General features: G+C 35.2%; 1 protein-coding gene across 2 annotated transcripts; it reads left to right on the top strand.

Moving 5' to 3' along the window:
* Positions 1-5,038: 5,038 nt before the first annotated feature.
* On the top strand, positions 5,039-19,600 carry LOC103133073 (scavenger receptor cysteine-rich type 1 protein M130-like). Of its 2 annotated transcripts, none has more exons than XM_016667724.1 (19): positions 5,039-5,174; positions 7,802-8,125; positions 8,234-8,338; positions 9,120-9,341; positions 9,426-9,605; positions 9,768-9,934; positions 10,550-10,694; positions 10,798-11,106; positions 13,022-13,324; positions 13,428-13,742; positions 13,856-14,179; positions 14,266-14,604; positions 15,117-15,383; positions 16,094-16,275; positions 16,369-16,471; positions 16,616-16,771; positions 18,912-18,995; positions 19,142-19,315; positions 19,397-19,600. In XM_016667724.1, the coding sequence occupies exons 1-19, from the start codon at positions 5,114-5,116 to the stop codon at positions 19,573-19,575; spliced, it is 3,939 nt and encodes a 1,312-aa protein (XP_016523210.1). In that variant the 5' UTR covers positions 5,039-5,113; the 3' UTR covers positions 19,576-19,600. The 2 variants fall into 2 exon arrangements, with proteins under 2 accessions (XP_016523210.1, XP_007544900.1); XM_007544838.2 differs by having other exon boundaries at positions 5,040-5,174; positions 18,909-18,995.
* The last annotated feature ends 6,339 nt before the right edge of the window (positions 19,601-25,939 follow it).

Raw genomic sequence — 25,939 nt, forward strand, 5'->3', positions numbered from 1 at the left:
ATCGTTTTTACAGACTAACTGTACCTGTTCCTTCATGTCTTTGCTAGATCAGGTTAAAAGTGAAGCTGCATTTCACTATCATCTCGTTTTATTCTACGGAGTAAATAAAACATTCAGAAGTTTTTTCTTTGTTTTATAGGTCATATTTCTACAGAGACAAACTTTCCTGCAATGATGCATACTTCTGTAAATGTCACGCTGTTTAGTTCAGAATGCCCTTTTACGCAGTTTTAAGACAGATTTCTCAAAAAGGATGGAAATGAACATGAAGGTAAATACATGAAAGCCTCATGAGTATCTGTGATACTTAGTTTTAATAAGCACAGTGAAGAGTGAGTGCGTTCATGTTTCCTGAGAATGCATGTGAGGAAGAAGCGAGCGTAAGATCTGCGTTTCCTGCCGAGATAGAAGATCTGGTTTGTGGCTTGGTTTCTGCTAAACTAACTCCCCGTCACAAACTGGTGGTTATGCATCAGCTCTGATCGCCGCGCTGATAAATGGAAAACATGTGGTCAAGTCTGCTCTGAGAGGATCAGACACCCAGAAAGCTCGGCTGTAATATTCAGCAATAGAGAGTTAAGGCGTTTCACACCCACTGCTAAAATAACACTTTTTTTTAAATATATATATTTTTTTATGTGTAGTGAGGGGGGTGGGAGGGTGACTTGCATAGATGTTATAATTTGTACAATATGGGCATACGTTCACATATTTGAACTTTTTATTGTGTCAATCAAGAATATCTGACGTTTCTGCTGCGACAGAAAACCGTTTTTCTACATGTGTTAGATGTGTCAGATCAGACTTTGAGTTTATTCTTAATTTACAGTTTAATAATAATAATAATAATAATAATAATAATAATAATACAATTATGTATCTGTTTGCATTATAAAACAATCACAAATGCTAGAATGGAAATTATATGAAAAATATGTGTTAAAATGTAAATATTTTGTTTTTCTGCAATGTATAACATGAATTTGAAAGTTGTATTGAGAAGAATATCAATTTATTACTGTGTTTAGAGTTTTGTTTTGTAAAAAATATATGGCGAAGGACTTAAGATGACATTAAACTTCAGAGATGTGGAAATAAAAAACAACGAAAAGGAGGAAATACAGTAAAAACTAATCTGATTTAAAGAAAAATCCCATTTGTACATATATAGAAATAAGAGGAATGCAAATTTAGGCATTCATTTTTTTTTCTTGACTATATGAGTAAGAAGCTAAATCTGAGACTTTACAAGTACTTTAAAATATATATCACACAGTGTTTGCTTGTGTTTTGCAACAATAAATTCCAAAGAGTTTAATGATTAAAGTCACATTTTCTCTTTTTCACCATTTCTTGTCTTTGTTGAAGGAATCTGTGTTTGAGTGTAAAGTCTTATTTAAAATCCCAGAGTTCAGAGGAACACAAACAAATTAAATAAATCCAACTTTGAATTCAAACTTCCATGTCAGATCGGAATTGATCTAATCTGGGGTTTCTATATTTTAGAAATCCACTCTATATGTATTTAGCATTTTTTAACAGTATTTATGAAGTTGGTATTTGAAATTTTCGGTCAGAATCCACTGCAACTTTACCAACTCAAAGTCATTCCATGCTGAGAAAACGTCGATGCTGTTCCATATTCACTGGGACGGTTCAGATTTTATGAAAAGAGGTTCTGTTAAGCAACATTTTGCAGTCAGTGTCTTCCAATACCTTTACATCTTTACATCTTTACATCTTTACATCTTTGCATCTTTGCATCTTTGCATCTTTGCATGGCATCTGAATCGAGCTAATGACAGCTCACAGCAGGCTAGCAGACAACTTATTTCCTGTCATGTTAAAATAACTTCAACCTCATTTCTTCTTCTTCTACATTTATATTATATTATTATTATTATATTATCATGGAAGTTGTTGATTATTTAAAGTGAAAAATGTGGTAGGTTACACTCTGCAATATGCAAAGCAAAACTGAAAATGTTTTAAATTTGCAGTTAGAGTAAAAGTCTGCGTGTCTTGAGATGTTTTTTTTTTATGTCATGTTTATTTTATCTTCAATATATTTATGTTGTTGAATATTACAATGCCTGCACTTTGGAAGCTCCACTGATCAGAAACACTTAATATTAATATAGTAAGCATCCTAGAAGTTCAAATATGAAAAAAGCTTAATAATTCTTAAAGTTTTCATGTACCAATGTGAACATTAAAACAACCGTTTTAACATGTCAGAGGTATTTTTATCTGACAAGCTCTTTATGTGTACTGATTAATTTGGATATTTATGAAAGAGATTAGTTAACACTGGATTTTATTCCAGGACAACAGATTAAAAGGGGTTTCCTCACTAGAACCAGAAGGTCAGAGCGCACCAGCCCAGTCCTTCCACCACGGCTCCCTGGAGCTCAGAGAACAGACTTTAAGATGCTGCTGTTCGTTTATAAACCAAAGAACTGTTTAGCACCACAATACATTAAAGATCTGCTGCTGTTGTATCAACCTTCCAGACCACTCAGGTTCTGGTTCTGGCCTAGAAGAACCAGAACCAAACATGGAAAAGCAGCATTCAGTTTTTATGATCCTGTGATCTGGAACAAACTTCCAGAAAACTGCAAAACAGCTGAAACACTGAGATCCTTAAATCAAGGCTAAAACCCAACTACTTAGAGTTATAATAACTTTAGCATTGATCAGTATATTTGATGTATATTTGCTTGATGGTATTTGACAAATATGATGTTCATGCTAGTTTCCTAATTGGTGACTGTACGATGTGTTGTGGTGTAAAGCATTTTAAACTGTCTTGTTGCTAAAACAACAGATTATCAGACTTCATATGTAAAATGTGTTGAGAGCCATGCATGCTTTTCTTTTGACTTTGACATTTATGGGCTGCTTTGTTTTTGTTTATCACTTAGAAAACAAGTAGAATGCATAGAGATGTGTGGCTGTAATGTCAAGAAAACATAACAAACCTAACAATATTTAGTTGCTGTATTTAGGATCTGAACTGTTTAGGAAATGTATGATTGAATGATTTTTGTTTCATTTCAAGTTTTCTAACTTCAACTCTAAATGGAAAGTTTCTGTATCTGTGTAAGAATAATCAAATGTTACGACATTTGCTTATTTCAATCATGATAAGAATTGATCAACCTTCTTTAACCTTATGCTGCAGAAGTTCGAGATAAAATCAGTTATTCATCGTCTTGCATAAATGCAGTAAATACACAGAAAGCAAACCAAATGGATTTTGGATTCGCACTTGACTTCTTCCTGATCTGACATGAACGTCTTTATCTCGACTAAGTCACACACTTTAAAATCTTTATTACATCTTTTTTTTTTTCTAATTTCCTGATGCCTTCTGATAACATGAAGCAGGATGCTGATCATTTTTTAACCCCTCACAAATATTATCTATCCTCTGTAAGAATATTAATAGTTTGACATTTCTCTGATGTAATGTGACATTCGACTCCCTTGATGGCTGCCGCTTCCACTGCTCTGCTGAAACGTCTTCAGGCTTTAAAACGGACGTTTGTCTGGTGTCAGGAATATCACAGAAAACCATGAAATAAATACAAACTGATAGACGTGAGCTAAGAATAACTATTGTTGTTATCATTTTATTAACAAAGAAAATATTTTATAAAAAAAAATTACCTAATGGATTAAACCATGATCAAAAGATCACAGGTTTATTTTAAATACAATCACAATAAAAATATTAAGTTGGTGGGTTAATGTATTAATATTATTATTATTTTTCAAGATTTTTTATTCACCAATTAGTGTGTATACAATAAACATTACAAACTGACAAAAATCAAGTAGGGGTATAGATCTCCTAAATAATTAACCCGATAACAGAAGGAGAAAAATCAATAAAAATAAAATAACCAAAAATAACCAAGCAGACTACAAAAACACAAACAGACAAATGAGGAGGTTTACATTAAAAGGAATATTTTGAAAAACAAGAATGAGACACAGAACATAATGAATTGGTGTCACAACAAAAATTACATTTTTTATAGCACATAACTGATGTTATAAAATATAAATTTTTAGACATTTAACATTATATATATGAAATATTAAAAATTATAAAATAATTATTATAAAATAATTATAAAATAACTTTTTATTCCAAAATTAATTTTGGAATAACATTTTGATTGTTCCTTATTATTATTTTTTTTTTCATGAATCTGAATTTATCAGGTTAAATGAAATGTTTTACACGTGTTATGTTGCATTTTGATTGTGGTGAAACAAATAAGAATAATTAAATAATCTTAACTTTAATGTTATGTTGGTTTTTAAGGTTTAGTGCTTACCTGTTGTTTTTCCAGATACCCCTCAAAAAGATTTTTATTTTATGGTTCATAAGTTCATAATTAGCATCTCTTTCATATCATAAATGTCAATATCTTAATTTAATCACACAGGCAATGTTTCTTTAGACAAAAACAGACTGACTTTTTATGTATTCATGCTTCTTTTGAATACAAGACAAAAACTGCTTTTGCTTTATTTTCAATAATCCATAATTTGAGTATGAACCATGAATTAGTGCATAAAAATAATAATAAATCTATATTGTCTACTTTTACACAAATCACAAAAATTTTGTTAGCTGCAGAAAAAAAGCAATAATAATAAAAAAATTGTTAGTAGTTCAATAAATTACAGGTCTGTATCTTTCCATTAATATGATGTCTGTTTGTATTATTTTCATAAATGTTAATAAATTATCTGTGTCTGTGTTGAATTTATTACCTGGCTTTGTTAAATCTCTATAAGGTCTGTTGGGCCCGGATTTTTCACATTCTCACATCTCAAGTCATTTATCATCACAAAGTTATAGTTGACATTTAGAGTTTGTATACATTATATGACGTTTGAGTTATGTTAAATTTGTCTGTGCATTTTTGTGAAAAAACAACAACTAAAAAAGTTTGTACGTTTTTCTTCCAAGCTGCATCTAAGAGTTTAAAGAAGGGCCGTCTGCTGCTCACAGGCATGTTGGCGGGCGTTTCCCTGTCAGTATAAAGTGGAGCAGATCATCATCAGACCTCAGTCGCTTTGCGCTGTGGCGACGATGTGGTTCCTGCTTCTGCTCCTCCACACCTTCGCTCACTTCGGGCCGGTGAACTCAGCAGGTGAGTTACGATTTTATTTTTACTTTTCATTTGTGACAGACGTTACACTTGATCCTGAATTTGCAAGAGAATATTTATTTTCATATCACACTGCAAAAACTCAAAATCTCACCAAGTACTTTTGTTCTGGTTTCTAGAGCAGATATCATGGTACACTTGAAATAAGACAAAACTGACTTACAAGTAATTTGCCAGCAAGATGCTGGAAAGTTTATTTTAAGTCAATAATTACTTAATGTTGATGAAAAAGTATTAGTTCCTTTCGTTTATTTCACTTCTAACATTGGAAAAATGTCTTGTTATAAGGGACCATAAACATCCTATTACATATCATACTTCTTATTTGGCTGTCTTTTTTTCCTTTGTCACTTTCAGTTGTTGATGTCATCAGATTAGAATATCATCTCTCACACTTATGAAAGTAAAAGTGTTTATTAAATATAAATGTGTTAACCACATTATTAAACATCCGCAGATTTTGTTTGATCATTCTACAATTAACAACAAAAGTTCTAATGTTTGGACTTTACACGCAACATTATTTGTTGTTATTTATTTATTTTTTTTATTTTATAAAACTACATTTTTTAAAAAACAATATACAATATTATTATTACTTAATAATATGGCAGTATTAGGCAACAAGTCATTTTCTGTATTTGAACAGAAACTTATACAGATGTGAAATTCTTTATTTAGTAGTTGTCAACATTATGATCTAACTGTTAAATATTTGAGTTTTTTAAATTTATTTTTATTATTAAAACATATTCAGTCACAAGCAGAAATTTAGATTTGTTTAGATCCTGATGGGCCCATACCGATGGGCCCCATCATTAAATTGGGGGCATTTATTGATGCATTTGAACAAGTCAGTATTCAAATATATACATACATCAAATATGAATATTTGGTTAAATATTAGATCTTCTGTCAAGAAGCAAGCTCAAATATTCAGCCTGAATTGTAGAAGAAAAATATTATTGGCTACAAAAAGTTGATTCTAAGGGACATTTGAGAAAAAGTGTGATCGGGGTGCTGTGGTTACGCACAACTCACATATGGAGGCCTGAGTCCTCAATCTGGCCGTCGCCGGTTCGATTCCCGGCCTGATGACTTTTGCTGCATGTCTCCCACTCTGTCATTACCCACTTTCCTGTTTAACTACTTTCAAATACAGGCCACTAGAGCCAATAAAATCTTTGAAAAAATAAAAAAAAATAATATTCTTGTCTGAGGTCTGTATACATCTTGAAGCATGTATGTATAATTTCTGACTGTGCATATTACAGATAATACAAAATAAATTCAAACTTATGTACAGAGTCCCTTTTTATTTATTTATTACAATGGTTTCTTGAATAATAATTTCACTGAATTTTTTTTAGAAAAGCTTCACATTAAGCCTAAACCTATCAAACTTATTTCCCATGATGACAGTATGTAAACATTTGACATGTTGTACTGTGAAAGTGAGAGTTTATTGCTTCAAAATGCTATTATTTTCTGCAAATAATTTAACTTAAAATAAACCATGAAATGTCTTGTAATGAAGCTTAAAGCTTGCCGGCATATTGCCTGAGTTTTATTAACTTATTTTTTATTTCATTTTTTTATAATTTTTTTGTGTGTCATTAATCAGTCAGGCTCTAACATTTCAGTGAACACACAAATAAATTATTATCTGAAACAATAATGTTCAAGGAAATAAGTCAAATTAAATTAGTGTAAGGATGCCTTTTGAGGTGTGGAAGTTTTATGGAGAGGATTTAAAAAAACAACACACAAATTAAACCTCAGATATTTATAATAAATGGGTTTTGTATATAAATGTCTCCACTCATGTATCCACCTTCTTTATGAATATTATTCAATATTCAAATAATTTTATTTTGCTTCAAAGAAAATATTTTGTTAGAAAGATAGATTATTACCTTTAGAACTTCAAACTACATATTTAGTAAGATAAAACTTAATATTTAGTTACCGTAGCTTCAAACTAAGTATTTAGTGAGTAATCTAACTTTTTAACTCCAATCTAAGTATTTATCTCAGGACTAACTATTTAGCTAATTAGCCAAGTCACTTGCCTATTAGAAGAAGTGAGCTGTCAAAATAAAAGCTGGATGCTCTGAACTTCTGCTGCATTGCTGAGGCTGAGTCACTTCAGCATCATGTTCACATGTTGGTAAATGTCTGTATTGCCATCTTTAGTTCTAAGCTGAAATATCGTACAAGTCGAGAGAAGAAATGATGATAAAAACGTGACATGAAGCGATTCGGTCTCACCAAAAACCAGCTTTTATTTTGGTAGTCCACTTCCAATAATTTGTGTATTACCTTAATATTTAGCTCTGAATTTAAAATTTTATTTGAAGCTAAATATTTAGATTGTTTACTAATACATTTTTGACTGAAATGCACATGCATGAGGAGAACATGTGAACCCTGTCAGAAAAACCCCTGGCTGTGTTTAAAAGTGCCTACTATTCTGACTTGACTTGCAGATGGATGAAAACTTCTGACTGGTGCAAAACAAAGACTGCTTTTGAACATGATGCCGATGTGTGATGCTGCCTCTCAGAAAAATGCTTTTCTGCTTCATAAATCTCTCATTTTTAAACCAGATGCAAAACAAGGGAAGATCATCCTACGGAACGAAAATGACGCTAACCCCTGTGAAGGACATGTGGAGGTTTATTACGACAACGAAATGGGCTATGTTGGAGACAAAAATTGGAACGAAAAAACTGACGAAGTGGTGTGTAAATCCACTCACTGTGGACGACCAGTGGGAAACTCCAACGTGTACAGGTCCTACAGCCGCCCAGTCTGGCTGAATGAACTGGATTGCAAAGGGAACGAAGAAAGTCTGTGGGACTGTGACGGCTGGCCTGGTCCAAGCGTCAGCTTTTACCGAAAGCCCACGGTGAAGAAGGTCAAATGTTCATGTAAGTCTTTGATAATTCACATTACACGTATCCATGAACAACATAACCAATCAAAGTCCAATATTCTGTTTCAAAATGCTGAAAGTGTTTTTAACATTTTTTTTATAGATAATATCAGCTTCCACTTGGAACAACATAAGTGTGAAGGAGCGGTCAAGTACACAATTCAGTCTGACAAGAAGGAAACTGGTTACATCTGCAATGAGGGGTTTGGTAAGAGCCCACCTCAGATCCTCACAGTAAAACATGATTCTGTAAAAGAGCTCAAAGGAAAAATTGACTCATTCTGAGTGGGAGGGTGTCATACTGTATCCTCATTTATTTTTATTCTGATTCACATTATTGAGTGATGGCCTAAGTATTTTATTTTATTTTTTTTATTTTTTATTTTTCCAAAAGTGATTTTTTTCCCCCCGCCAACATCACTTTTGATAATTCTGAGTGGGCTATTTTTCTTAGATATTATTTGTAGAAGTCGTATAAGTCATACTCTGAGTAAATAATTATCCCTCCTGAAAGAATTGGGCATGAAATGACCGACAAAGGCTCAAAAGGGAAGAACCAAACCCCAACGCTGCCCAAAACAAAATACACACTTTTATCTTTACAAATGTATAAATGTTTCTTTGATCAGAAGCAACAATAACATCATGAAAAGTTCGAGTGAAATTACTTCAGTATGTATTTTCTTTTATAATTTATATCAAAGACAATGTTGTCATTTCAAACACATCTTAATCATTTTTATATTTGGAGAAAAAAAGTGAAACTATCAGTTTAACTACTGACATTTTCCTAACATTTTCCTGACATTTTTACAGTAGAGTTTTTGACAATGTAACAAAGCTTCTGAGGGATTTTGTGTTTTTAATATTTTCTTTGCATTCTTCTTGTGCTATTGCAGCCTTGTTCTTGAAATAATGCTTTATAATCACTCAGAAATGAATCACTTTTGAACTTTTCCTTCTTTCTATAATTATTTTCATGAATGCAGGAGCAGATGATGCCACACGTTTGTGCAAAAGCATTCCTGGCTGTGGGGAGACTGGAAAAATTGTGACATCTCAATGGATGAGGACTGAAGGATTCATGAGTTCGCAGCAGGGGGCATTCAAAAAAATAAATTGTTCAGGCATTCAGAACGTTAAACATCTGTGGCAGTGCATAGAATCACATCCCTCAAAATGCATTTTGCCTGCAGCGGTCAGTTGTACAGGTAACAAACACTGTGTGATCCCGACATCATCTGTGAAACTGTTGTGAGACTGAAGCAGATGTAAATCCTTTGATTGGTTTTCAGACCACAAAAGATTGCAGCTGAGAGGAAACACTGCCAACGTTTGCTCTGGGCAACTGGAAGAGGAGGAGAATGACAAGTGGAAAAAACCCAAAAATCAAACGATTCCTGACTTGTGTAAGAAACTACACTGCGGTGAAACCTCTCAACAGAATGCCGCAAACGACAATGTGCATTGCCCAGGTAATCCAGTTAGTATTTAGCAAAGTAGTTTTATTTGTGATTTTGTGATCAGTTCCCTTCCTCTTCATTTATGTATTTGTTGAAAATAATAAATTAGAAGAGCTGCATTTTGCACTTATTTCGTTTTTTCCTTTTTTAATTTATTTTTCTTTCTAAACATAGACAAAGTGAAAGTCCTTCTGACAGATGACAGTGACAGAGAAACCAAGTGTTATGGTTACGTCAAAATACAAAAGACTCAAAAGAATGATAAAAAAAGCCATGTTTGTGGTGATGACTGGACTGAGAAAGAATCTGAAATGGTCTGCAAAGAACTGAATTGTGGGAAGGTGAGTCTTCAGGGTTAACTTGCTGGTCTCTGTCGTCATTTTGATTGATACAGTGAAGCCCAAACATATTCATGACCCTGATAGATTAAGGTTGACCGTGATATTAGGTTGTGTTCAGCACATTCCTTTCAACTGAAACCAACATTAATGCTTTAGAGCAACTCAGGAAGATTCCAAACTTAAACCTGATAGAGAATCTGATCAACATCAGGACCTTCAAATACTTGAGGTCTTATATTTCTCCTATATTTGGTAGATTTGTCTTTGTTATCCAGATGATTTGTCTGGATACCAGTGAAAACTAGAACTGAATACTGAGAAGGGTATTAATAATTTTGACAGGCCATTTTCTAAAAAGTACATGACATAAGTAGGTTAAATTATTTGTTTAATTGAGATTTTTAAGGCTTAATAAAAAGCCTAAAAAGTCTTATTGTCACTGAATATGACTTTTCTAAGCCATCTCTGTTCATTTAAGCATCAGCAGAGTCAACATATTCTTTGAAAGATTATTCTCTTCATTTCATGTTATTCTTTTGTGTTTTGAAACAATCAGCCTCTTTGTCTTTTCTGTTTATTAAAAGCACCTGAAAGCTGTCATTACATTTCTTTCAGGTGATTAAGGAGTTGAAAACCATAAACGGAAAAAATGGGATAATGAACCATGTGAAGTGCACAGGCAGTGAGTCCTCCCTGTGGTACTGCAGAGCCGAACATCGCAGTCAAAAGTGCACATCTGCTCCCTATGTTGTCTGTCAAGGTGGGACTGCCGATCAGAAAGTTTTGAAGCAACTCAGTGACATCTCTAGCTGTCTAAAGATGGTTTCCAGTGCTTTAACCTTCTGTTTTCCACTTGGTTTCAGGTAGTCGGGAAGTCAGACTGCAGGATGGCCCTGGAAAGTGTGCTGGTAGATTGGAAGTTAAGGATGAAGGCCAGTGGAAAAGGGTCAGTAAGGAAAACTGGGATGGCAGTTATACAAAACACGCCTGCAAGCAGTTGGACTGTGGGGATGATGGAAAAGACAAATCTGATTCTGATGAATTCAGCCAGGGCACTGGTGAAATGCTGACCTTCAGGTGTCAACAGAGTGACAAAAACCTGGCTGACTGTACAGCCACTAACACCAACAATCAAAATAGGAATGAGAAAGCAGTGCAGCTAATTTGCAATGGTGAGTTGTTGTTTTTTTCCCCCCTTTTTTTGTTTGTTATTTTAACACTTTAACACTTTTACAACCAGAAACATTCCCAGATGTTTCTGGTAGTAACAATAGAATGTGAAATATTTACAGAAACGATGCAGAAAGCAAAAGACACAACTGTGCATGTGTGTGAAAATAACCAAGGGACCATTTGAACCCCAGTTTAGTTTAACTTATGGGGGCCATTTCAAATTCTACTCTAGCACCACCGCTGATATTTTTAATTCTTGATCATTTTTTAACATTTACAATGACATAAATTATTTGATCAAGGAGTTGTAGTTACTTCATTCATCCAATTTACCAGAGAAAATAGTCCAATATCTCTTTTAAACTGTAGTTTGTAACTTTTACAAAAATATGTTTTTTACATAATTGTAAAAATTATCAGTATGTCGTGACAGTATAATAGGACACAGATAATTCTCTGCCTTCTCCCAGTGCTAATTGCAGTAATACACCAGAAACCAAGAGGAGGGTCTTAGTGCTGTCAATCACTCTCGTACCCACCCCTCCCCTTTGATATCCAGGATAGAGTGGGATATCTTATGCAGGTTATCAACAAGCTCCTTCTAAAACAAACTCAACTGTGAAACTGAATCCAAAGTATTAGTTTAAGTGAGAAAAATATTTTGATTACTGTTATTATTACAATATTTGTGCGACAAAGGTTGAACTTTTGGTAACACTTTATTTGAAGGGGGGTGAATAAGACTGTCATGACACTGTCATAAACATGACATAACACCTGTCATGAACATGAATAAGCCTTCATGAATATTTATGACTGTTGTCATAAAGCGTCATTCGGTAAATTATGACACTTTTAATACAAAGTTGACATTATTCAAAATGTCTTTGTTATGACAACTTGACATTAACCAATAAATCATTACTGTTTAAACTTTACCTTTAATAACATAAAGTTACCTAATTTTTAAAGTGCAATCAGTAATACTTTTATAACAAATTTATATCAGTAATGATTTCTTGGTTAATGTCAAGTTGTCATAACAAAGACATTTTGAATAATGTCAACTTTGTATTAAAAGTGTCATAATTTACCGAATGATGCTTTATGACAATAGTCATAAATATTCATGAAGGCTTATTCATGTTCATGACAGGTGTTATGTCATGTTTATGACAGTGTCATGTTAGTCTTATTCAACCTCCTTCAAATAAAGTGTTACTGAACTTTTTAACACCTTCATTAAATGCACTGTTACCCAGATATAATGTACAGGTGTTTATTTACGACATATTAGGATTGCAATTAAATAAGCAGTATTATATTAAATTGAGCTTCATATCATGCCATAATGATGTTTCCTCATTAAAAACATAACTGGAGTATTACTTTTGATTCTTTCATGCATGTTATTCTTTCATGGCAACCATCCAGCTGTGCAAAACGTCTGGGTGGACCTAGCTCTGCCTTTGAGATGCAGCTCAGACGCCTCACAGACCAGTCCTCCCCTGCGACTCCCCCACTCAGCTCCTTCAGACTAGCCAACATCTATTAGCAAACGCCTGGTGGAACTGTGTCTGCTGAGCTCAGTGTCACTCTGGTTAAAATGTTGTTAAAGGATAAACAGAGGAGGGATGTTGTGACGACTTCCTCAAGGCGGAGTTTCAGAAAGAGCAGGAGATTTTAAAGTTGATAAATGAAACATTTTTATAATTTCTATGGAAAATACATAATAATGACCCTTTAAAAGAAACCATAATTTAATTGACATGATGAGAAACGTGTTTTCATTTGAGGAAGCTAATCAAATGATTAGTTTTAACTGAAGGCAATTTCAGTTAAATATTTGCAAGGTTTGATCTGAAAAAAGCTGCAGCTGCACCTCCTTCACGGCTCTTGTCTTTGTTTGCACAGAAAACAAGTTGCTATTTCTGGATGGACCCCAATCATGTTCTGGCGATGTGGCGATCGAGTACAAAGAAGAACTCTATTGGCTCTCAGGGTCAAACGAAAGATGGAATAAAGAGTTAGCCAACAAAGTGTGCCAGCAGATGCACTGTGGGAACGCGACAAGACACAATCAGAGCTCTCCTGGAGTCAAAAATCGCATGTGGAACGAATCATTTAGCTGCTCATCTGATCAGAAGTCAATCTTTGACTGCAACAAAACACAAATTAACTCAAGTAATTCAACTATTGCTCATGTGGAATGTGAAGGTAATCCAAATGCTAAACATATCAGCATATAATGAATTAGTTTTTTGGTGGAACTTTTAGAAAAAAACTAACCTTTTATTCTTTGTTTTCCACACCACAATAGGAAATATTACAGTGACTTTGACGGACACATGCTGGGGAATGGTCAACATTTCTACAGGAAATGAGACCGGTTATGTAAGTGGAGCGCACTGGTCAGATACGCTGTCCAAGGAGCTGTGTAAAGAACTCGGCTGTGGGACTGAGATTCTAAAACCCATAAAAAAGCCTGGTACAAGCGATGGAATTAAGTTCAAAAGTCTGTTTAAAATGAAGAATAGCATCAATATGAGGCAGTATAGCATTGTTAAAATGGAGATGAATCCAGAATCCACAAAGAATCAAGATTCCAAGAAACCTGCCTATGTTGTTTGTAAAGGTATTGGCTTGTTTTTTGAAAAAAAAAAAAAAAAAAAAAAAAAATGTTAAAACTGGTAGTATTTTCTTTGGTTTTCGCCAAATTTAAAAAAAAAATTACTGTTTTTGTTTCAGGCAGCATTAAGCCAAGATTTAATGATAAGGATAATCAGCGTCACAAATGTTCTGGAAACGTTGAGGTGTCTTACGAAGGCCAATGGTTACCAGTGAGCAAAAAGACTCTCGACAACAAGGAAACTCAAAACACCATCTGTACGGAGCTGCAATGTGGCAACGGTCTGAGCTCAAAGCCCTACTTTGGGCCTAAACCAACAGAAAATCATGTCATCATAATACAGGAATGTTCACAAAAGACAATAGCTGAATGTAAAGTTGAAACGGCCGAGTTGTCTGGAAGCAACAGCCAGACTTCAGACCTTGGAGGCCTCCACTGCTCCAGTTAGTGTGATTCTTATTTGTTTCGAAACATTTCTGCTTAAAGTATTTTAGCCATGCTCTCATATGATTCCTGCCGTTTGTCTTAGACTGGAAGACTTTGGCACTGGAAGACTTTGGCCCTTCACAGACGTCCTCTGAGAACATCTGTAAGGGAGACCTGGTTGTTTACTCCAACAAGGAATCTGAGCCCAAAAGAAATTTTGTCTCCAGTCAAGAGTTTTCAAAAGACGTGGGGACGAAGCTTTGTGAAGCTATGAAGTGCGGGAACTACAAAAGATACAGAAACTCAACTGAACTCCTCAAGGCTGACAATTGGTATGAAGGAATTTTTAAGTGCAAAAATTCTACCAATATCTGGGATTGTGAAACACAGAAACAGCAACGAGATCAGAATGAAACAGCAAAACTCTTCATTGAATGCCATGGTAAGATTTATTTTGTGGTGGATTATTCTTTAATAATTACAGCCTCACTGACAGTGTTAGAAACGTAGCTGTGAAAATAAACCATGATGGAAACAGAGGCTACAGACAAATTCTACAGCATTTTTGTTTTTCAACAACTACATTTTATTTTTAGGAAAAATCTGCAGTCAAATTTGAATGTCTATTGAAGCTACAGTTCACCTTCAGTGTTGTGTAAACTTCAATTGTAATACTTCCTCTGCTTCTAATAAGAACTAAATGCCTAATGGTCATTTGGCCTACTTACAGATTTCTTCTATTTTTACTTCTTTGTCACCATTCAATATTTCTGATCAAGCAAATTTTTAAAATCAGACAAAGATAACCTAAGTTATTACAAAGGGTATTTTTCAAAGGATGATTTTATTTATTAAACTTGTAGAACTCAGTGTTTAGTTGACACAGTTGATGTTGTCTGCTCTATCTTCATTCAGAACAAATATCAGTTTGACTTTTTCTGCTTTTGTTTACAGGTGAACCAACTGTTAAGCTTTCAGCAAATGGAGAGCTGTCAATAGATGATGCTTCAGTCTGCAACAGTCACTGGAAAGAGGAATATTCACACATGGTTTGCCAACAGCTGGGAAGAGGCAATGCCATTCCTAATCTGAGCAAAAACCAACGTAAAACTCTTACAGTTTCCTATCACGTCCACTGTGAGAACCACAATTACCTCATTGGTCAGTGCCAACGAACCAAAGGGAGGTGCAACGAAGGGCCCGTATTTATCTACTGCAGCCGTAAGTGTTCATCCACCATATTCATTCATCCATCCATTTTCTTTACACCCTTGTCCCTTGGTGGGGTCGGGAGGGTTGCTGGTGCCTATCTCCAGCTAACTTTCCAGGCGGGAGGTGGGGTCACCCTGGACAGGTTGCCAGTCTGTCACAGTGCAACACAGAGACACACAGGACAAACAACCATGCACACACACTCACATCTAGGAGTACCTGGAGAAAACCCACACATGCACAGGGAGAACATGCAAACTCCATGCAGAAAGACCCAGGCTGGGAATCGAACCCAGAACCTTCTTGCTACGGGGCAACAGCAACAGCTCTACCAACTGCGCCACTGTGCAGCCCCCTATTTATTTATTTACTTATTTATTTACTTTTCTTGTCTGAGAATTTACTTCTATACTAAATGACATGTGAAATACTTGTTTTGTGTTCTTAGTCCACTGGAAAAGTCCCTTTTAAATGACCTGGAGCAAGATCTGAAAGAATATTTATTCATCATTATGATATTTATGTACTAACAAATTCAAATCAGATTATCTGGTGGAAAGGAACTGATTATTTTGCCACATTCTACAGAAGGGCATGTCATATGTTTAAAAAAAAAGAAAACTTTTTTGTCAGACAGAAGTCATGACTACATTTTCTGTCATGTTTAAGTTTCCAACAAATGTGTTTTTAATTTGACTTTATATCTTTTTGAATTGCAGGTGACGTGGAGTTTAACACAACAGACAGTTGTGGTGGTGTGCTACGTATCAAATATCAGAAAACCCCAGACAAATATGTGGAAGTGTGCCCAGCCAACTTTACAAGAGAGTTATCAGATAAATTGTGCAACAAATTAAATTGTGGAATTTTTGATTCAAACAAGAAAAAAGACATTCCACAGGTAAATCTTCAATCCTGTAAATATTTGGACAGGTATTTGAGTCTTACTCATTTCACGTAAAATAGTGTTAACTGAAGTTTTATTTTTTACAAGACCAAAGTGGAAAAAAGTTTCGACTGTGGCAGTTCCTACAAAGACCCGCGCTACTGTGTCTTAAAGGAGACCTGTCAAAATCCTACTTCTTTTTTCTGTAAAGGTAACTACAGCAGAGGACAAATATTCACTGGTCACTTTTAGCGTTTCATTGCAATATTCACATTTTCTCTCAGTTGTGATGCAAAGATGGAGGAAAGGAAATAACATCTAATGGCCTTCCTTCTGATTCCTGTTCTGATCTCAGGTTACCAGGAGCCACCAACACAACCTCCCCCAACGGAACCAACAGATCCAGTTCCTATTATTGTTGGAGTGCTAATTGTTCTTATCCTGGTTTCATTGATTGTGGTATTTGTGCGATACCGCATTAAGAGGAAGAACAGGAAATCCATGATGCCATGTAAGTACTCTGAAACCATTTCCACTAAATGCTCAGTAGATGTTTTTATCCATTAAAATAACAACTGTGGTTCTTTGTCTGAGCCCAAGTCAGAGTTTGAGCCAATGGAGGACAAAGGTGTGCTGCAGTGTGTTTCCTCTAGGGGGCAGTCTGTCTTCATGCTTCCTGAAATCGGACCTTGGCGTAATGTCCAAGAAAACACAATGAAGTGTTCTCATTGTTGAGCGGAACGTCAGTAAAGGGTTCTGTGGGTTACATTCACCATGAACCAACTCTACACTGATAGAAACAGAGGCAAGAATCTGATATTAGAAACAAAACTGCTTATTAAAAGAGTCTGTCTGAACATTTTTCTTATGAGTTCCCCTTCTATATGTATATAGGCAAATGCAAAGTTAACATTGCACATACAATTCAAATTAAAACCTGAAGAGAAAAAAAGTCTAATTTATTTCAAAAGACACTGGACTGGTCAAAAACAGCTGAGATGGCTTTTATTTACAAAATCAAATATTTACTGGATGAAGTGAAAGTGATTTAGCTTTCCTGTGAATTAGTACCAGGGTCATGCTAAGAACAAGTCATAACTATGAGAGTAATTTTCATGAGAATAAAGAAAATAATAAAGTCGTACAGGAATAAAGTTTATTCCCAAAATATTATGGCTTTATTCTTGTATTATTAAGATTTTATTCTCCTACAACTGTATTCTTGTGGTATTATGACTTTATCATTATAATACCATGATTTTATTCTCAAAATATTATGACTTCTTGTATTATTTCGATTTTAATCTTATATATTATTATCATAATATATGACTTTATTCTCTTCATTTCATTACTGTTTTCGTAATTTTATAACTTATCTTTTCACTTTTTCTCACTCTGTCATAATTGGCCTATATTTAGATGCATAAATAATATTTTTGATAACTGCTATGCCTCTGTGTTGTGTGCTGTCAAACTGCTTTCTCAGCTATTCCAGTTCCCAGTGATTTGACTAGACTCCACAGTCCCTCTGCATTTCTTGGCTTTGCCTCCAACAGTTTGATGCCACCTGTCTGGTTTTCTGTCAGATGAAGGTTCAGGGCTTGTTGTGCTGAAACCAAGACACTGCTCGCTTACGGCTGTGTTTGGAGTCATTAACTGTGTTTCCATCAACACTTTTTTTAATGCACATTTTGAAGTATTTCATTAGAAAATGATGAAATACTTCTCAGAATTCCTAGATATGGAAAATTAATTAACCTGTTTTTTAGAAACAAGAGACTGAGATTATTTCTCAATCTCTTATTTCTCTGAGATTGAGAAATAACTTTCTCAGTCTTGTAAAAATGTTTGCGGTGGTTTTTGGCTTTTCTGAAAAATTGCTAAGATGCTAAAGTAAAGATGGAAACATATTTGCCAAATAAGTTCTGATGTAGTGAACGCTACCCACCTACAGGTGGGTCTGTGTCACGAGACTCAGAAACATTTCGTGGCCTAAACCTCCAGCTCCAGTTTTGAGTGATTCATTCTAGTTTGTGACGTTTATATCTCATTTCTTACAGCGACAAAACAACTACATGCAAACTGACAAAATTACCCATTAGTTGATTCGCTCCAAATCAGGGATGGGAATGCACCTAACTCATGTTTTTCTTTTTTTGCGACATTTTAAAGGTTCACTCAAGAATTCACCTAAGAATTGGATGGAAATGTAGCTACTGCTATATTTCCTCTTCAGAATGAGGCAACATGCTTTTATTAAAAGCATGTTGCCTCAGTGCTTGTTAGATCCAAAAACAAGAATTTTGCTTTCATCTTTTCAAAAATGATGCCTAACGTCTGTTTGGGTCAGTTATTGTTTCTCAAAAACACTGTTTGTGCCTTTCTTTTAAAGTTCAAAGAAGTCTTTTAGTTTTACCAACATTCTATTTGTATTGTTTTTTTCTTTGGTGGTGAGAGTCATAGGTCACATTTAGTCATTTTTCAACAGTGGAACTTTGTGAAAGCAGGTTGCTGACGTTGAACTGCGATTACTTTGAACTCGGTGGTCAATTTGGACGTTTGAGTCTTCTGACAGGTGTTTCCATTTATGTTTTTGTTTTTAGTGTTTTAAAATCTATCAGTAAATTTCTGACCTGTTTCTAAAGCAGCAGATATGGAAGAAGCAGACTGGGATAGTGGAGAGTATGAAGACGTCGACAAATCAGATGAAATGGGAAGCTTCAATCGTGGCAGTAAGTACAACTAAGCAGTTCATTTCAATAGATTTAAATTTATTTATCTTTTAATTTTTGAAACAAAGATGAATGGCTTATGAACGGCCATTAATATTCAATCAGCAGACGTTTTGCTTCGTCTGAGCTCTGAGTTTTTAATGTAGGATTCAGATCCGACTCAGACGTGGAGAAGGAGAGAGATGTGGAGAGCAACAAGTCCTACAACTATGACGACGTGGATGAGGTGACCGAGGCTCAGCCTCTCACACCTCAGGGCTCCGTGGTCCGAGCTGCTAAAGACCAAGACCTGCAAGACGGGGTTGATAAGCCAAGTGATGGAAAGTTTTCATCCGGTTTCAATCATCATTTCAATACGCTGAATTCACCTGGCTGACTGCTAGCTGTTTGTCTTTGAACAGACGGTGTGACCTACGAAGTGGAAGACTCACAGGAAAACTACGACGACATCGATGCCAGCCCTGAGAACGCCAAAACCACGCCTGAAGTCCATGACGGGCCCAAGCCTGCGCCCGATGACGATGAAGAGGGACCTAAAGACCAGTTCCAGAAAAATGAAGACTTTTTTCAGGACGGGTGAGCCTGAACTGGGTGAAAATTCAAATCAAACAGAATTCTGGTCAAAGACAAAATGGATGACCCCAAAAACCTGTCTTCAGTTTAACATGAAAACTAACAATAATGCAGAATGTTGAAAAGCTGAAAGGTAGTAAAATCAGTGGAAGGCAGTAGAAACCAGTAGAACCAGAAGTCAAAACAGAAAAGCAGACTTGCAGAATGTTGAAAAGCTGAATGTATTTCTGGGAAGAATTATAGACAAACTGAAACTTTTGTATCTTCAAATTATGTATATCATACCAGAAGTTGCAAAACCGATTAGTTTAATACCTTACATTAGAGCTTTATTTACAATAAAGTATTAGAGCCAGGCTAAGATGTTTTTAAAGTCATATTATTACCAGAATAAAGTCATAATAGTAGGAAAATGAAGCAGTAATTTTATGAAAACTTATACACCAAAAATAATAACAAGTTAAAATGAAAAATGTTGCACGTCTTGTGACTAACTAACTAATTTGAAGAAGTTATGCTTTGGCATCGGTTTTACAAATAAGAAAATATTTCATCTTTTAACACATCACCAAACTAGCTGAGCTGGTCACTTGACTAGCTGACGGCATCATAACTCATTAAACATTCATCTCATAATGATTTTATTCTCATAACTTTGTGACTTTATTTTCATATTATTATGACTTTATTCTGGTGATTTAAAAAAATAAAATGTCAGTCTGGCACATTAGACTCTCTCCTACTTATTAAGTGATTTACTTTTTAGCAATATGAAAATGTAAAACAAACAATAAAAATTAGATAAACAGACAATAATAATACAGTACATAATACACAATAACAGTATATGTTTTAATTTTATTGTGCATTTACATGAGTTACATCTATTACCCCACAACATATTTATCTTTTCTTAATATTAATACATTCTTATTGTGCGATTTTTACTCAACTGCATAAACTTACTGTAATAAATGCTACGATATTTCTAAACATTTCACTGAGAATATGCTACTGAAATATTAGATTCCTTATTATTTATTCTGGTTTTGACCACATGTGTAGCAGTGGTGAGAATTGTGTCACAGTGTTTTCTCTGCTTTATCATACTGGCTGTGAAGAGTGAGAGGTAGACGGAGAACTCGTTGGTGTTCATTGATAATCCTTCCCTGTTAGTTTGTTCCTGATCTGGAGGTTCGCTGCATTCAGAGAGATTAGACTGTAAAAAAGAAACAGCTAGCCAGTTTAATTAGTTCCTTCTCACTATACGGGAATGTGCTATATTTAACTAACTGCTAGGAGTGCTGGTTCCATATTAGTAAGAAAGTTAGTTAGTTAGTTAGTTAGTTAGTTAGTTAGTTAGTTAGTTAGTTAGTTAGTTAGTTAGTTAGTTACAGTTATATCTTGTACTTTAGTGAAGTTATTGGAGCAGGTCATATTTTGTTTGTTTTCAACTGTAAATACAATGTATGTAAAAAACCAGCATATATATAAAATTACTTTTGTCATTTTTTTTCTATTTTAAAGATTATCTAGATTTTTCCAAGTTGTGTTTTAGACAAGCTTTTAATTACAGCTGTAAAATTTTAAGTTTGTTTTAAAAAAAAACTCATTGCAAACTTTTATCTGTATTGTAGTCCTGCTATGTGTTTTTATGACTGCTTTAGGCTCACTCGTTGTATTATAGTCCTCATATACAATACATCCACTTCATATATTTTGTCTTTGTAGTAAGCAAGCTGTTTGACCGATAAACTGAAATAAAAGTCATATTTAGCACGTCTCAGCTGTTCATATGGACAGTTTTGTGCTTACTCAGAGGTTTTCTGTGCTGTAATCTTCGGCACCAGGTGGAGCGCCTCAGATTCTGCAGCTTTCTCTGGAAGCAGCTTAGATGTTGAGTATCAAACTGTATGTTTAGTAGATCTTATATAGTTTGATACACAGCACAATAAGCTGTTTTATCCAACAGACATCTAGTTTTTTATTATTGTTTTACGGTAAGTATAACTCATACTACAGCTGTTGTCCATTTTTCATAAATCACAATAAGGTTTTGTTTTGTGTTGAACCTTAAAGGGGCAGTATTATGTAAAACCTACTTTTTTGAGCTGTACATCATGTTATAATGTTATGGTTGATTCTTTCATACGTATTTGGGAAATGGCAACTCTTCAGCTGAGCAAAGTGTCTGGTTGGACCGAGCGCCGCCTTCTGGATGCAGCTTCTCCTCAGAGCTGCAGTTTCCAAGCTTGTGAGTTTCCACCTCATACAGCCAGCAGTCCCCCAGTCAGCTCCTTCAGACTAGCCAGCAGCAATTAGCCAACCCCTTGGTGGAGTGGAACTATGCATTGAAGGCCATGTGTCAGAAAGAACAAGTGTCTGTTTTTAAAGCAACAGAGGCCCAATTTCAAGGCATTAATTTACAAAGTCACATTTCTTTTTGGTCATATTTGTTTAACAACTAAAGTTAACACAGTTACTTGATTGTGCTATAAAATGGCACTTTGTGCCTGAAAAACATAATACTGCCCTTGTAACTTTTTCAACAACCATTCTCTCCCAGAGTTACACAAAGGCACTTGGAGTCTTCAAATGTTTCAAAGAGTAACACCATCCGCCAGGCGGTGACAGATCTGCAGGAGTCTGATATGTTTAGCGAGAACAGAGCCAAGAGCCTCTGAGATCACTGAGGCCCTGATGTATCCACAGGGACTCATTTGTATCCACCGGCCCTCAAGTGATGTGTCAACATCATGCCCAGCCTCTCCACCGGAGGCTTAGCTGGAGATCATGATTTAGCATTAACTCTGCTTTGTGCCTGAAGCCTAAATAGACACAGTGGACACATTCCTATTTTTTAACAGACACTATTTTTCATTTTCTCATAGCTTGCAATCAGAGTTTAATGTACAAACAAAGAAAGTGGCAAATGCAAGTCAAAAACCTCCTGCCTTATTCTTGTAGTTGAATAAGGCAGGAAACAGAGCCAGACCAAGTTATAAGCAACTGAAGCAGCTGCCAAGGATGTCCACCCCTGTATGAGGCCCAAAGAAAGAGACCTGACTACAATCTGACAGTCTGTGGATCCAAGAGACGCGGCTGACGGCAGTGGTGGGAAGTAACGAAGTACAAGTACTTCGTTACTGTACTTAAGTACAATTTTCGTGTATCTGTACTTTACTTAAGTAGATTTAATAATGGGTACTTTCTACTTTTACTCCACTACATTTTACAGTAAGTATCTGTACTTTCTACTTCACTACATTTCTACAAAACTGTCGCGTTACTCGTTACATCCAAGTCGCATTGCTCTTTTTTTTCATTAAAATGTGAAGTTCAGGGACTTAAGGTGGCGCCGTAAAATCCAAGCAATAACGTGACTTACATGTCTGTTGTCACCCATCGCCTCCCCCTTTACTCGCACACGGAGCTCCAGACATGTGCAGTGGTTTCCTCTGAGCGGGAGAAGATGTCTGTCTAATCGTCAGTAACATAATAGCGCTGCAAAAATAATAAGATATGGCGGCATGTAAAATAAGCAGCGCTTCGCTTTCACAGACGGTGGGGACTTAGTCCAACTTTTAGCATTACTGGGAAGGAAAGCTTAAAGAAAGGTAAGATCTGTGGACGTGATGCTAGCAAAGCTAGCTGTACAGAGACACATGTTGCATCTGGATGAAAAAAAGTTGTCACTAATGCCCTGAATTATTGTGTGGAGGTGTTGACTGAGGTGTCGTTTATATGGGACAACGCTGTGACCAAAGTGCAATATAGTGATATGACATTCAGAAACGATCCGGTTCTTCTGGACGGATCTTTACTGATTAAATTTATTTCAGCTCTAAGTATTTAATATCTAGGTGTTTTATGGGAATGTGGATCTTTCAGATCAATTTGAGAAGCAATTTTGATAGGTAAAACTTAATTTTTTTGTGTCACGTAGCGCGGGGTGCTGGTCTTGACTTGCTCTTGGGTAGGTGGTCTTGACTACCACACTGCTACTGGCTCCTTGGTTCACATAATGAAATTGTATTAGGGATTAGGTAATGCATTCAGCAAGTACTTTTACTTTTAATACTTAAGTATTTATAAAAGCCAGTACTTTTTTACTTTTACTTTTACTTAAGTACAAATATTAATGTGGTAGTTTTACTTTTACTTAAGTACATTTTTTGAGTACTTTCTCCACCACTGGCTGACGGTGAGGACATCAGAGACTTGGAGCTCATCACCAAAAATAAATAAGACACCTGCTGTCAATTATACTTTTGTACAAAGTATAAAGTTGTACAAATGATACACAAATAGCAAGGTGCACCACCTGAGGAAAACATGGCATTTTCAGGAAAAAAAAACAACAACAAAAAAAACAGAAAATATATATAAAAAACACATTTTCATGTTTTTCACTCAATAATATATTTTATCTATAGTTTTTATTTTCAGTTATAATCACATAAATTCTGATTGAATTTGGGGAAAGTTCTATTTCAGAAAACATTTATGCAACTTTTGAATTGTTAATGTAATATTTTATTAGCAGTTCAATCCATTTTATTTACAGATATTTTTCCCAAAATCGTCATTAAAAGAACAGTACAAAAAAGTTTATGATTGTTTCAGAACTTTACCCATGGTGAGTAGGTCCAGTTCTTGTCTTCATTTGCGTAACTCTTTGGTCAGATGCCTAAAATATTCCTGGAAGTTACAAGTTAATATGATATTTTTTTCTTGGCAAAATAGCAAGTTTGTATTTTGCTTGGTGAATATGAAAAAGAGCCAGAAGGCAGCCTACGGCACATTTTAAATATATATTAGTACAAATCTAACAGGCAAGGCAAGCACAAGCCAAAGCCAAATGTATTTACAACCAAACATTCACTATGCTTAAAATACATGCACTTAAACCCCTTCTGTAATCTCTACACATATGCATTAAACTGCATGGTGCTTATCTAGTATAAACATCAGAGCTACAAGTGAGGACTTGAACTGATCTTCGTTTGGTGGGGTGATGGAGGGGCATCATGTGACGATGAGGCGCTGCGGTTATGATTTGTTTCCAGGAAATGTTACATATCTGCCACATCTGGAGGTTATCGTGATAAGCAGGAAAGCTCAAACTATAACACATCTGAAAAAAATGTAAAATACTTGAAAAATGTAAAATGGTGTGTAATCGCTAGAGGTAATTTTCCAGGTGAGGTAATAAGAGGGTATAAAAGTATATACTGCCTTCTTACAGATTTTGTTACGTTCTTTTAATCCATGCTTGGTGTGTGAAGGCCAGCCCAGATCATTTGTGAGTCAACTGTCCAGAGTAGCTTCACAGGTGGATTCACATTGACTGTGTAAGTGTGTGCATGGCAGGCCTGTATGCCAGAGGTCAGAGGTCAGCTGAAACGACTCCAGAACAGTAATGTCTTATAAAAGCATTTAAAGCATTTAAAGGTTCAGGCTCCTGGCCAAATTAGCTTCTACATACTCAGCTCTCATAATGACCTGTGGTGAAAACTGATGCAGGAGATCCATCAGTGGAGCGTCAGCTGCAACAGGGATCAGAGATGGAGGTGAAGGGGCCATTTACAGTCTGGCTCCTGGGGTAATGAAACCAAAAAAAAGTTACATAACATGTTATGTGACCATGTGTCACAATATGACCAGCATTTGAGGGGCCCATTTCAGCAATAGCCAGAGTTTTGTTGTTTTTTTTTGGCAGATGCAGCTTTCATAAGCTGATCTGAGGATCAGTGTCTAATATTCATTCATATTTTTTCATGTTTACACAGAGTACATAACTGTGACAGTATATGTAGTTACATATACAAAACCATGGTTTAAATTAACAGTAGTTAATTTAAAAACAATTAATAACCCTTAGATTCTGAAGTTATGGTAAATCAAATAAGATTTATTTATGATTGGGAATGACACAAATTAAAATATAATCTTCATCCTGATAACAGATTTCAGTCTGGACTCTGACTGGCTCGCTCCAAAATGTTGTTAATATTTTAACTCCGAAGAAACATTTAAGTCAAATTAAAATATTATTTTTTCATTGTTTTTCTTTCAGTAATTGTCATTTCTATTTTTTTTTCTAATCTGCCTAAATAGAAAATTTAATAGCAGTATGAAAAATATAAAAAACCAAAACATTATTATTACTATTAAGAAAAAATAAAAATAAAATACATGTCAGAGAATCTTCTGTCAATTCTGTCACCATGTGTGACCACCACTGTTTCCATTGCAGTTTTGCTAAATACTGTACATCTGTTTCAGTATGGCTGATAAACCACGTCATACTAGCACAAAAATTTTACCAAGAAATTTGAGTTTTTTTCTAAATNCCCACCCCGTTCACC

The sequence above is a fragment of the Poecilia formosa genome, unplaced genomic scaffold, assembly GCF_000485575.1.
Source record: "Poecilia formosa unplaced genomic scaffold, Poecilia_formosa-5.1.2 Scaffold2229, whole genome shotgun sequence".
Lineage (NCBI taxonomy): Eukaryota > Metazoa > Chordata > Actinopteri > Cyprinodontiformes > Poeciliidae > Poecilia > Poecilia formosa.